The sequence below is a fragment of the Podarcis melisellensis genome (assembly GCF_964234715.1).
Source record: "Podarcis melisellensis genome assembly, chromosome: 12".
Classification (NCBI taxonomy): domain Eukaryota; kingdom Metazoa; phylum Chordata; class Lepidosauria; order Squamata; family Lacertidae; genus Podarcis; species Podarcis melisellensis.
This window is the reverse complement of record NC_138544.1, coordinates 59,811,819-59,825,603: the sequence shown is the minus strand read 5'-3', so window position 1 is coordinate 59,825,603 and position 13,785 is coordinate 59,811,819. Positions and strand designations below refer to the sequence as shown.

Genomic DNA, 13,785 nt, shown 5'->3' with positions numbered 1-13,785 from the left:
TGTCCCTTTGGAGAATGGAAGACACTGTTTATTCACCTATCTAGCCTTCAGTCCATGATGGATCTCAGCACTCCCACCTCTTCCTCCTTCCCAGAACACGCCCCCCCCTCCCAGAGCAGTTACCCTGGATGCCTTCCAAATCCCTGGTCTTTGCCCACCCCTCAAGGCAAGAGGGAAGGAGTTCTCTTGTACAGTGGTACCTCGGGTTAAGAACTTAATTCGTTCTGGAGGTCTGTTCTTAACCTGAAACGGTTCTTAACCTGAGGTACCACTTTAGCTAATGGGGCCTCCCGCTGCTGCTGTGCCGCCTGAGCACGATTTCTGGTCTCATCCTGAAGCAAAGTTCTTAACACGACAAAAAAAAATTCCTTCCAGTAGCACCTTAAAGACCAACTAAGTTAGTTCTTGGTATGAGCTTTCGTGTGCATGCACACTTCGAAGTGTGCATGCACACGAAAGCTCATACCAAGAACTAACTTAGTTGGTCTTTAAGGTGCTACTGGAAGGAATTTTTTTTTGTTTTGACTATGGCAGACCAACACGGCTACCTATCTGTAACTGATTCTTAACACGAGGTACTATTTCTGGGTTAGCAGAGTCTGTAACCTGAAGCCTCTGTAACCCGAGGTACCACTGTTAATGGTCTGCTGTTCTTCTCTCCATAGCCATAGCTCAGCCAGGTTGGTTTGCATAAGCCCGCCCAAGAATTCCCTGTCTGGCACAGCTCTGCATGTTATGTTTTATCCACATCCCCATAATCCACGTCCTAGCATTTATTCACTCCCATCGGATCTATAACAATATTACCATAAAGGCATTTCTACCCGATCTCTTCAAGCTCCAAGAATCTCAAAGTGGTGCACACGGATTATCAAAGTGACCTCTTACATTGGAGGTTTTTAAGCTTCAGTTGGCTGTCCGTCTTCCAGGGATGCTTTAGTTGAGGTTTCTGCATTTGCAGGGGATTCTACTAGATGGCTCTTCTGGCTGTAGCAGGAAACCACCCCCCCCCCCATCATTCAGTTTGTACAAACTTCAAACACACACACACACACTACATACGCTATGCCTCTGCTATAAATTCATAGAAAATCAACCATACATCGGATTTGCACTATTCCACTTTCATTTTACTCCATGAAGGAAGGACTACAAAATGGGGAAGGTTTGAGACAGGGCAGCCATAATCCCTTGAGCATACCAGCACATCCACAGGAGCCCTGCCCAGTTGCTATGCCAACCCTGATGGTCCTAGACAGAAGACCATCAATGTCACAAAGAATTTGCATATGGGAGTGGGTTCAGCATGGACTGGAACAAAGGACAATAATCAGCTCTTCCCCCTGGGGGCAGGAAACTGCCAACTCCCCTTTGTCTCCTGGAAGTGACTCATGTGGAGGGGGGAAGGGAGGAACCAGCCAGGTGACAGGACACTCAGGTTACCACCACAACTCCTCCCTCAACCCCTCCTTTCTGTGATGTATGCATGATGTTTCTGGGGGTGGGCTTGACCTAGAGGAGGGGAATTTCAAAAGTTTTTATAAGGCCTTGCACACCATTTTTCTGTGTCTTTCCTCTCTCCTGCAAGTGAGGGGAACACCCTGTTGCAACAGTTCAATAAAGGCCAAGCCTACAGGCTGCCGTTTTGCTCCAAGTTATCCTGGTTGGTTTCTTTGTTTTTTGTCCAAGGGAGCCCTTGGATTTTTCCGTTAACATGGCCAAGGGAAGGAATAGCTCAGAACCAGCCAAGAAATAAAAACAAAACCTGCTCTGAAGGGAGAAAACACTAAACGACCACCACAAGCAACACATCGGCTAATATGACATACTGTATATTGTTTCAAAATTCATAAACAGAGAACAAAATATGTGCATGGAGTCACAAATTAATGCGAATCGTATAAATGTTCCATAGACAGAAATGGTAGAAGTGGTAAGTAACTTAAATGAGCGCTATAACGAAGGCCGAATGCCTTTCCACCCTCAATATCCTCCCAAAGTGAGATGATATCAGGGCGCTCTGAACATCGCTCGGCTGCTCCACGCACAGCAGCAGACAGGACAGGACAGCTCTTCCCGGATCATTCGGGAAGAAACATATATGTTTTCTGTTTATGAATTTTAAAACAATCCATGTTATTTTGTTAGCCGACGTGCTGCTTGTGCTTGTTGTTTAGCGTGTTCTGTTTTGCAGGGATTTTCTGAAGGGAGAAAACGCAGAGGGGGGGGGAGAGGGGGTGATCTTGGTGCTCCCGGCTTTGCACGGGTTAAAAGGAACGGAGCGGGATTCCTAGAGAGGGCAGGAGAGAAAGGTGGGGTGGGGCCAGGTCCCTCCCTCCCTCCCAAGTCACTTCCTGCAAGCGGTGGGCGGGGGGCCTCTCCGGAGATCTGGTGAGTCTCCTGTCTCCCCCCCCCCCGTGCATTGGGGGCGGGGGTCCCAGGGCTGCGGGGGAGGGGGCATGGGGGGCTGTTCGGCTCATGCATGCTGGGGACCCCCAAGTTTGGGAGCGGGGGGGCCTTCCCCTTCCTCTCTGCAAAGCCGGGGGGGGGGGAGTTTGCAGGAGGGCTGCAACTATGTTCCTCCTTTGTATCAATGCGCTGCTCGCGGGCACGAAGGTAAACCCGAACCCGTTTCAGATTTAGAACCCAGTCACGTTTGTCAATAGAGGTTGCAGCCAGAAGGAAACATTCAAATGTCCAATAGACCCAAAAAATAAACACAACCTGACCTGTGCAGAAAATGAATAAGGAATGCATGGATGGGGGCATAGCTGTCAACTTTTTCCTTTTCTTGCGAGGAATCCTATTCGGAATAAGGGAATTTACCTTAAAAAAGGGGAAACGTTGACAGCTATGGATGGGGGGCTCCTCGCCAGGATGGCCAGTCGGAGGCAGGGATGCTTCTGAATCCCAGTTGTGGGAAAAGCCACAGGCAGGGAGAGAGACCCTCTTGGGCTCGGATCCGCCTGGTGGGCTTCCCAGAAGAGGCCCCTGGTTGGTCCCTGTGAGAACACTCAATGGAGCCCCCTTGGCCTGTTCCTGCAGGTCTCATCTTCTGTTCTGATGTTCCTCCAGATGCAAGCAAAATCTCCATTGCTTCTGCTCCCCCAGCCCCTTCATCAGACAGGAGTGTCATCCAGACTCTTGGGTGACACACGTGTGCCTGTTCAGACATGCAACCTCTCGGGTGTCCAGACACCTCACTCTGAGGGGGTGGCTCCTAGCAACTCCCAGCATCCTTAACAAACTACAGTTCCCGGGATTCTTTGGAGGAAGCCAGGGCTCTTTAAAGGGGTCTGATCCTGCTTTGCAGATGCAGTGCAGATGAGGGGTGTGTGTGTTGCCTTTTTCTTTTTGGAAGAACCTTTAATTAAGTTTTATAAAGAAGGTTTGTAGAAGGAATGAAGGACACAAATAAATAGGCCAAGTCTTCACGTGTCATTTGTATATCACAAAAATAGCGTAATAGATTTGCAGGGATATCTGCAACATTATTAGTGGTCAATGGATGAGTTGTAGGTTCGTGAATTGGTTTAAACAGAAACAAAGGGGAAACGGAGTTAACAGATAACAGTCAACAGCCAAACACCTAGTCAAGAGCCCGTGGGTTTGTGCTTAGGTTAAATGTGAGTAGTAGCCATTTTTCTTCTTATGTTACCAAAGAAACAATATAAAGAGGAGGTATGGTAAGTAAAGGTAAAGGTACCCCTGCCCGTACGGGCCAGTCTTGACAGACTCTAGGGTTGTGCGCTCATCTCACTCTAGAGGCCGGGAGCCGGCGCCGTCCGCAGACACTTCCGGGTCACATGGCCAGTGTGACATCGCTGCTCTGGCGAGCCTGCACCAGCGCAGCACACGGAACGCCGTTTACCTTCCCGCTATAAAGCGGTACCTATTTATCTACTTGCACTTTAAGGGTGCTTTCGAACTACTCGGTGGGCAGGAGCTGGGACCGAAAGACGGGAGCTCACCCCGCCGCAGGGATTCGAACCGCCGACCATACGATTGGCAAGTCCTAGGCACTGTGGTTTTACCCACAGCGCCACCCGCGTCCCCCAAGGAGGTATGGTAGACATTGTCAAATATCTGAAGGGCTGTCACATGGAAGATGGAGCAAGCTTGTTTTCTCCTGATCCAGAGGGCAGGACTCAAATAATGGCATCAAGTTAAAAGAAAGGAGATTCCAAACTAAACATCAGGAATTATCTTCTGGTGGAAAGAGCTGTTTGTCAGTGGAACAGTCTCCCTTGGGAGGTTGTGGACTCTCCTTTACTGAAGGTTTCTAAGCAGAGGTTGCCTGGCCATCTGCTATGGATGCTTCAGTTGAGATTCCTGCATTGCAGGGGACTGGACTGGATGACCCTCAGGGTCCCTTCCAACTCTACAAATCTACGATAAAGTGTTAGTCTATTGATGAACGTGGGAGGGAGGTTCAAAGCAAAGGTAATGCTTTGTGTTTCAATTTAAATTCAGATCAACCAGATTGAGCCAAATTCTCAAAAGTCTGCAAATTCGAACAAGCTCCATGCCTGTTTCCTCAGCCTCTCAACGTACCTTGAGGCTATTTTCCCACATGCTTGAAGCTTTAGGCGTTGTACTGGATGTTGTTTTGCCTATTCTTTGTCCTGCTGCTGCATTTCTATGATTCTAGTAGACTATCTTTTTTCCACGCTGGAGGCTTCATTAGTGTAGTTGTTTGTTATTATTATTGCTATTGTTACCACTGTTCCATTTGTTACCCAGAGCAGCTGACAACCATTTTAAAATATTTTTAAAAGTCAAAACAAATAATAATCACAGGAATAGGCTGGGCCCTGAAAACGCGCGTCTCCGTTGTCAGAGGCCTTGGGAAAGAGGGGGAGGTGCCTCTGTAGGGATCTGCCCCCAGGATGCCCTCTCTTGGGCCACCCCCACCCAAGACTCTCAAGGGGGTGAAGCTGCCAAGAGCCCCCCCCACCAAATTTCACAGCCAAAAGGGTCTCTAGCGAAGAAGGTGGTTCTTCACATATCTGGGGGCCAAAGTGAAGTCCTCCTGTGAGCACTTTGAATTGGACCTGGAAATGAACGGGCCACCAATGCAGCTGTTTTAAAACAGGAATTAAATGTGTTCTCAAGGGTTGTAATGGGGGTGGGATTCAGTGAGGAGGGGGAGACCCTTGGATGCTCCTTGGAGAAAAAGGGGGGAAAGAAATGCTCTTTGTAAAGAAAGGGAACCCAGCCAACAATCCGGCTTCTGCCATTTGGAGCAGATTCTGAGCTGTGCTGGGCCCGGGGGTGGCCCCAGTAATGCGATCCAGGTCCGTTCCCGAATCCAAGGGTTCCGTGAGGAGTCAGTCCGACAGGGCCAAGGCATAGAATCACAGGCAGGGTCTGGCATACAGCTCCCGCAACCTGGGGCGGGGTCCAACAGCCTTTTATCTTTGTTGGGGTAACGGCTGGTCCTGATCCCCCAGCGACTCACCTCCCTGTTTCACCCGAAGGCGAGCACTTCTCCTGCGAGTACTCAGGTTTCTCCTTCTCTCAGACCTCAGTCTCTGCAGCTCGGGAGACATTGGTGGGTTACTAGACCCAGGGGCCGCCTCAGTCTCCCCTGACCCAACTAGTAGTGGAGCAGCTGTAAGTGATGGGCCAGCTAGCGGCAATGAGGTCATCCTTGCTTCTGAAGCCAGGGCAGGATCAGGCCCCTAACTCGGCCCAGCTGGTGCTTGTTGCAGGGGACCTGTGCAGACTGGAGCTCTTCAGAATCAGGCCACAGACTAGGCAAAGGATCTGGTGTGGACTGAGACTCCTCTGGCTCCAAGTCAGCCCGAGTCCCAGGCCATCACATGAACCATCCTCAAGAGCAGTTCCACTTGGAGGGCATTGTGATGATCCTATCTGATCCACAGCAGAGAGTACCCTGGCCATGTCATCTCTGCTACAAGGGGACAGTGGTGGGCAAACAAGCAAGACCTGGAAAGGGGCACTCGGTGACCATTCTGAATCCAGGAATAGCCCCAAACATATAAGGCTGCATGTGGGTTAAGCTATGCAACATTTTTATTAGTAGTATTATTAACCTGCTGTTTATTCTAAGTACCCTGGGCAGACAACCATGTTAAAGCGCAATACTAAAAACAGTTTAAAACAACTTACAACCACAGAAAGGAGAGCCCTTCTTTACTTGCTCTCTAGCGCTGCCCTTTGGCCTCACCTACTTGGCCCTCGTGGGGTGGGCTGGATAAGGAGAAAGAAAAAGAGACGCCACCAAAGTTGTCTGTCTTGAGAACTTTGCAGGTTCCAAGTGCTAGAAAATCAGGCAGAAGCAGGAAAGAAATGGGCCCTGAATTGGGGGAGGGAGCAACCTTGGAGAACCCCAGGGTTAGGAAACCCACATTTTAGGAGGGCTAGAGTCTCTTCTTCCTTTTTGTGTTGAAGAAATCTCAGAATCTGTGATGTGGAGTCCAGGCCTGGTTCCTAGCAGGACGCAGCCACGCTTGCTCAGAGAACATTTCCCCCTCCTGACAGTGTATTTGCTTTGTAGGATTTGCTGAGCCAGCGGTTCAGGCAGTTCTGCTACCAAGAGGCCAAAGGACCCCAAGAGATTTGCAGCAGGACTCTACCACCTTGACCATCAGTGGCTGAAGCCAGAAAGGCACACGAAAGCTCAGACGCTGCACCTGGTGATCTTGGAGCAGTTCCTGGCCGTCCTTCCACCGGAGATGGAGAGCTGGGTGAGAGAATGTGGAGCGGAGACCAGTTCCCAGGCGGTGGCCCTGGCCGAAGGATTCCTCCTGAGTCAGGCAGAGGAGAGGAAGCAGGCAGAGCAGCAGGTGAGAGAGACTTTCCTCTGGATGCTCCCAAGGGGCTCTGAATGATATGGGAGATGCAATTTTTTGTCTCTGCCACCCTTTTTCTAATCCTGCTCCCTGTTCTCTTTTTGGAATCTTAGTTGCTCTTTCAGGGAAAGGATCCATTTACAGAAATGGGCCCTGATTCCTCCGAGGCAGAGAGGGCTGCACTGGACACCAGAGAGAGGCCACTGGGTAAGGAGGAAGGAGTTTCTTCTCTACTTAGCCCACATTCTTTGGGTTTTGAAACGAATCTCTAAGTCCTTTTAATCTTTTTGGAGAACATACTTGATGGCCTGTGAGGGACAGTGGAGCCAGATCAGAGTGTGGGGGTGCAGTGCCTCTGAGGTTCCAGCAGGGGGCGGGAGCCTCTGCCTCTCTCTCTCTCTCTCTGTCTCTGTCTCTGTCTCTGTCTCTGATTGGCTGCCAGCCCTTTTGGAGGGAAAACCCAAGAAGCCCTTTCTGAGGGAGAGAGTGGGCAGGGCCTGATCTGAGAGGGGAGAGGGGTATTATTATTATTATTATTATTATTATTATTATTATTATTATTAATATTATTCGGAGAGGCTCTTTTCTGAGGGAGAACTGTCTCTGATCTGAGGGGAGAATCACTAGCCAGAAGAAGGAGTCTCACAGCTTAGATAGGAAGAGGACCCAGTGGAGGGTCTGGGGAGAATATGGAGGCAGGATTTAATCTGGAGTGCTGAGTCTGAGGCAGGAGAGGGAGGAGCTGTGGGAAGACGGACTAAACCAGGGTCTCCTTCCAGTCAGGAGGGGAGAGATCTCCCAGGAAAAGGAGACCCCCTGTAGTGATGTTAGGAAATGGCCTGTGAGGGAAAGTGGAGCCAGAGTGGAGTGTGGGGTGCAGTGCCTCTGAGGTTCCACCAGGGGGCGGGAGCCTCTCTCTCTCTCTCTCTCTCTCTCTCTCTCTCTCTCTCTCTCTCTCTCTGATTGGCTGCCAGCCCTTTTGGAGGGAAAATCCGAGGAGCCCTTTCGGAGGGAGAGAGTTGGACAGGACCTGATCTGAGAGGGGAGGTGCAGATTTTATTATTATTTTATAACAATAGTAATTATTATTATTCAGAGAGGCTCTGTCTGAGGGTAGGCAGGGTTTACCATATTTTTTGCTCTGTAAGACTCACTTTTCCCCTCCTAAAAAGAAAGGGGAAATGTGTGTGCGTCTTATGGAGCGAATGCAGGCTGCGCAGCTATCCCAGAAGCCAGAACAGCAAGAGGGATTGCTGCTTTCACTGCGCAGCGATCCCTCTTGCTGTTCTGGCTTCTGAGATTCAGAATAATTTCTTTCTTGTTTTCCTCCTCCAAAAACAAGGTGTGTCTTGTGGTCTGGTATGTCTTACAGAGCGAAAAATACGGTAATCTGGAGGGCTGAGTCTGAGGCAGGAGAGGGAGAAGCTGTGGGGAAATGGACTAAACCAGGGTCTCCTTCCAGTCAGGAGGGGAGAGATCTCCCAGGAAAAGGAGACCCCCTGTAGTGATGTTAGGAAATGGCCTGTGAGGGAAAGTGGAGCCAGAGTGGAGTGTGGGGTGCAGTGCCTCCGAGGTTCCACCAGGGGACGGGAGCCTCTCTCTCTCTGATTGGCTGCCAGCCCTTTTGGAGGGAAAATCCGAGGAGCCCTTTCGGAGGGAGAGAGTTGGACAGGGCCTGATCTGAGAGGGGAGGTGCAGATTTTATTATTATTTTATAACAATAGTAATTATTATTATTATTCAGAGAGGCTCTGTCTGAGGGAAGAATCTCTATAGCCAGAAGAAGGAGTCTCACAGCTTAGATAGGAAGACGACCCAGTGGAGGGTCTGGGGAGAGTATGGAGGCAGGAATTAATCTGGAGGGCTGAGTCTGAGGCAGGAGAGGGAGGAGCTGTGGGAAGACGGACTAAACCAGGGTCTCCTTCCAGTCAGGAGGGGAGAGGTCTGCTAGGAAAAGAAGACCCCCCCCCCAAACCAAGAACAAGGCCTGAGAGGATCCCCTGGGTCTGTGGGAAATCCCTCAGGGTGGCTAAGAGAGAGGAGGGCGGATGAAAAATGCCCCTCGCTCAGGAACCAAAGTAGAGAAGGAAGCTGTGCTGTATTAAAAGTCATAAATAAGTAAAGAAACAAGAAGGAAGAAACAGAAACTGAGTTTACCTCCTATGGTAGAAACCTGAACATTTAACTGAAGTGCAGCAAGTGAGCTTTTAGCAACTGAAGTTTAAGAAAAGCTGTGCATATACTTCAGTGACATCTTTATATTTAGTTTAAGTAATAACTTTTATTTGAACGGACATATCTCCTGGCCCAAATTTCCCCCCACAAACCTCTTCTTTTTGTTCAGCTCCTTCCTAAGACTCTAAATCACTTAAGTTTCCCCTCATACAAGATACTCACAAGGTAGCCTGTGGGAAATTGCAGAAATGCATGTCACTCGCCTGCCAAGTGGTGGGTCCGCTATATTTCATGGGGGGCAGTTAGTGGAGTGAATCCACTCCTTTATTAGGTGATGGTCACTGGTGGGATCCAAGAGCCCAAAGCAGGGTGCATCAATTTTCACATAACTAAAATATGAAATGGCTGCCAATGTCCAAATGCCCTCGGCACGGGAGGCTGTTTCTGTGGCCCATCTCTCGCTCGCCATGCACAGCTCCACCTCTGACTTCTCATTCACCTTTCTGTCTCACAGATGGCGGAGGGATTCTGGCAAGACCGCCTCATCCATCTTTTCTTGGTGGCGGAGGAGAAGTCGCGGCTGTGGAACCAGATGAGGTGGGGAGAAGGAGCATGTGGGGGGGAAGAGGGTGAGAGACGGGGCAGCCAGATTGCCTCTGGGCCTGACTGAATCTCCTTCTCTTGGCTTCTGCCCTTAACAAAGGCTTAAAATTCTATTCCAGATGGCTTATGTGCTGAGAATAAGGAACAGCCACCTCATTTTAACTAGCCTTCTGAATGTCACTAGTATTATTTGTCACTAGTTAACAGTTTTATTTCTATATTTGTTGAATGCTAAAATAGGCTTCTGAGCAGTTGACAACAGGGGAAAAACAGTGGCCTAACCATCTCCCTTAGTTGCACATCAGAGATTACCCTCCTCCATGCCCCTTTGTACCCCTTGACTTTGAGGCATCAGGAGAGTCTGCTCACCCCCACCCCCCAATCGTGTACAAGGAGAGAATACTTGATTTGAATAACACAATGTGGAGTTCCCATTTACAACAACATTAACACACTTCATTCAAATACACAGTAAAACAACTCCATGAAGATGTTAAAATAAGCATCCATGCTTAAAATGTGCAGCAAAACAATTCCATTAAGGCAACACAGCAATTACCAGGCAGAAAACAACAGAGCAATGTGTAGTAGATGATGTTTATGCTGCTTAAGAGGGCGACGTTTTCCTTTTCCTTGTAGGGTTCAGTTTGCTTTGAAGATGTAGCTGTTCGTTTCACAGACGAGGAATGGGCTTTGCTAGATCCCAACCAGAGAGCTCTGCATAAGGAAGTCATGGAAGAGAATTGCGGGATCTTGGCCTCTCTAAGTAAGGCTCTGTGTTGGATCATGATATCTGATTTGAAATTCAATACGTATCTCCATGTGAGAAACCTCCATGATTTTGATGTAGCTCAACAGCACCACCTACAGCACCTGGGATTCTGATAGCCCCACAGCTCACCTGGAATGGAGGGCTATCAACTGTTTGGCTGTGTATAGTCTTCCTCCATTTATGTCTTTTTAAGCAATGATCAGGCTGGTCTGAACTAACCTGGCCTTTTTAAATGTAGGATTCAGAGTAGTGAGGGAAGTTAACATAGCTTCTGTCAGGTTTTACTAAAAAGTGATAGAAAAAATAAACAAAGAGAAGACTGACAGTGGAGATGCAGCAGATTCCATGAATGGACCAAACAAAATCCATCCAGGAGAAGATCTAGGCTTTTCAAATTTCAGATTCCCGTTATCTAGGGCTCCATTTCTTCCCGAGGTTCTAATCCATTTTTTTTCTCTTTGCAGGTGATGATAAATGGGAAATTGAGAACCAGGGAGAATATGACAAAATACACACGGTGGATAAACCATATAACTATTTGGAGCATGAAGAAATCTTCAGTCACAGCTCCCATTATACTTCTCATCCCATTGAGAAGAAACTCTATCCATGTTTGGAATGTGGAAAGAGCTTCAGTAAAAGGGCCCACCTCACAGCCCATCAAAGAACTCACACCGGAGAGAAACCTTATCAGTGCTTGAAATGTGGAAGGAGCTTCAGTCGGAACTACCACCTCACAGCCCATCAAAGAACCCACAGTGGGGAGAAACCATATCAGTGCTTGGAATGTGGAAAGAGCTTTGCTCAGAAGTTAAGTCTTACAACCCATCAAAGAATTCATACTGGGGAAAAGCCATATAAGTGCTTGGAATGTGGAAAGAGCTACATTCAGAAGTGCAGTCTCACTTCCCATCAAAGAATTCATACTGGGGAGAATCCATATCAATGCCTTGAATGTGGGAAGAGCTTTCATACAAGTACAAATTTCCGTCGACATCAGAGTATTCACCGTGGGGAGAAACCATATCAATGTCTGGAATGTGGCAAAAGCTTTATTCGGAAATCTCATCTCACTATCCATCAAAGAATTCACAGCGGTGAGGAACCATATCAGTGTTTGGAATGTGGAAAGAGCTTCACCTGGAAGGAAAGTCTCACTTCGCATCAAAGAATTCATACAGGGGAGAATCCATATCAGTGCTTGGAATGTGGAAAGAGCTTCTGTAAGAGGGCCAATCTTACAGTCCATCAAAGAATTCATACAGGTGAGAAACCCTATCAGTGCTTGGAATGTGGAAAGGGCTTCACTCAGAAGGAGAGTTTTAATTTCCATCAAAGAATTCATACAGGGGAAAAACCCTATCAGTGCTTGGAATGTGGAAAGAGCTTTGGTACAAGCGCTTACTTTGTTCAACATCAAAGTATTCACTGTGGTGATAAACGGTATCAGTGCTTGGAATGTGGAAAGAGATTCACTTGGAAGGAAAGTCTCACTTCCCATCAAAGAATTCATACAGGGGAGAAACCATATCAGTGTTTGGAATGTGGAAAGAGCTTCAGTAAGAAGGCCAATCTCACTTCCCATCAAAGAATTCATACAGGGGACAAACCTTATCAGTGCTTAGCATGTGGAAAGAGTTTCAATCAGAGAACCCATCTGACAGCCCATCAAAGAATTCATACAGGGGAGAAACCCTATGAGTGCTTGGAATGTGGAAAAAGCTTCAGTCGGAAGGAAAGTCTCACTTCGCATGAACGATTTCACAGAGGGGAGGAACCATTTAAATGTTTGCAATGTGGAAAGAGCTTCAGCCGGAACGCTCATCTCACTTCACATGAAAGAATTCACAGCGGAGAAAAACCTTTTCAGTGCTTGGAATGTGGAAAGAGTTTCAGTCGGAAAGAAGGTCTCACTTCCCATCAAAGAATTCATACAGGGGAGAAACCATATCAGTGCTTGGAATGTGGAAAAAGCTTTAGTCAGAGGTCCCATCTCACAGCTCATCAAAGAACTCACAACGGAGAGAATCATGGAATCATATTATTGTAGAATTGAAAGGCACCTTGGGCGTCATGCAGTCTAACCCTCTGCAATAAAGGAAACTCAACTAAAGCATCCATTGCCGGTGGCTATCTGCTTAAAACCCCCAAGGAAGGAGAGTCCACCATCTTCTAAGGGAGTCCATTCCAATGTTGAACAGCTCTTACAATCAGAAAATTCTTATTTATGTGTCAAGGTAATCTCCTTTCTTGTAACTTGAATCCACCAGTATGGATCCTATCTTCCAGAGCTGGAGAAATCAAGCTTCGTTCGGCTTCCAAGAGACAGTACTTTAGATATTTGAAGATGTCTATCAAAGCTCCTCTCAGTTTCCTCTTTCCCAGGCTTAACGTGCCCAGCTCTAAAGGCTTGGTTTCCAAGCCTTTATTACCTTGTTATTACCTTGGTCACCATCCTCTGCACACATTTCAGCTTGACGTATCCTTAAATTGTGGCTTCCAGTACTGGACACAGGACTCTAGGTGTAGTCTGACCAAACGAGAATAGATGGTACTACGACTTCCCTTGATTGGGACACTAGACTTTTGTTGGTAACAGCCTAGAAGGGCATGAGGGGGTTTTTAACCACTACATCACACTGTGGACTCATGTTAAATTGTGGTCTACTATGAATCACCTAGATCCTTTCACATGTAATATTAGCAATCCAGATGTCTCCCATTTTATATTTGTGCAGCCTAAGTGGAGAACCTTATGTCTGACCTTATTGAAATTTCATTTTGTTGGTTTTGGTCCAGTTTCCCAACCTGTTAAGGTCATCTTGAATCCTGATTCTGTCTTCTTCAGCTACCCCATTCCACCCCACCGGTTTGGTGTCCTTTGTAAATTTAACAAGCATCCTCTCAATTCCTTTGTCCGAGTCATTTATAAAGACGTTGAGCAAAAACAGGCACAGGATGGAACCCTGTAGCACCCCGGTTATTCCTTTTTTCCAGGATGACGAGGAACCATTAGTGGGCACTCTTTGGTTTCGGTCAATCAACCAGCTACAAATCCTGCATTTTACCAACTTATATACAAGAGGGTGATGAGCAATTTGGCAGTGCTGGTGAGTTTAGCCATCAAACCTGAGCTCTTCTTTGGAGAAGCTGACAAACAATTCACACACTTCCAAGAGCCTCCAACTCGCAAATTTGTGGTGCTCCTGGCTGCAGCTGTCTTCCTTGGCATGTCCAGGATGGTGGTGGTGCCACCTTGAGCTCCTCTTGGTTTCTGCTGAACACACACAGGACATCTTCCAGAAAAGCCAGGAGTTCCCTCTGTGAGAAGGGTAGGTCAAAGATTCCCTTGCTGCTGTCCTCCTTTGATTCTTCAAAGTACATTCCGAGAGGATGCAAGGAGCAAATAATTGTATC

At 47.7% G+C, this 13,785-nt stretch overlaps 1 protein-coding gene across 1 annotated transcript; it reads left to right on the top strand.

Annotated features, from left to right (window-relative positions):
- Window positions 1-2,346: 2,346 nt before the first annotated feature.
- On the top strand, window positions 2,347-13,276 carry LOC309353156 (uncharacterized protein). Its single transcript, XM_081882363.1, has 6 exons — window positions 2,347-2,391; window positions 6,524-6,812; window positions 6,944-7,025; window positions 9,508-9,590; window positions 10,236-10,362; window positions 10,833-13,276. Exons 2-6 carry the CDS (start codon window positions 6,702-6,704, stop codon window positions 12,416-12,418), a joined length of 1,989 nt encoding a protein of 662 aa, XP_081738489.1. The 5' UTR covers window positions 2,347-2,391; window positions 6,524-6,701; the 3' UTR covers window positions 12,419-13,276.
- The last annotated feature ends 509 nt before the right edge of the window (window positions 13,277-13,785 follow it).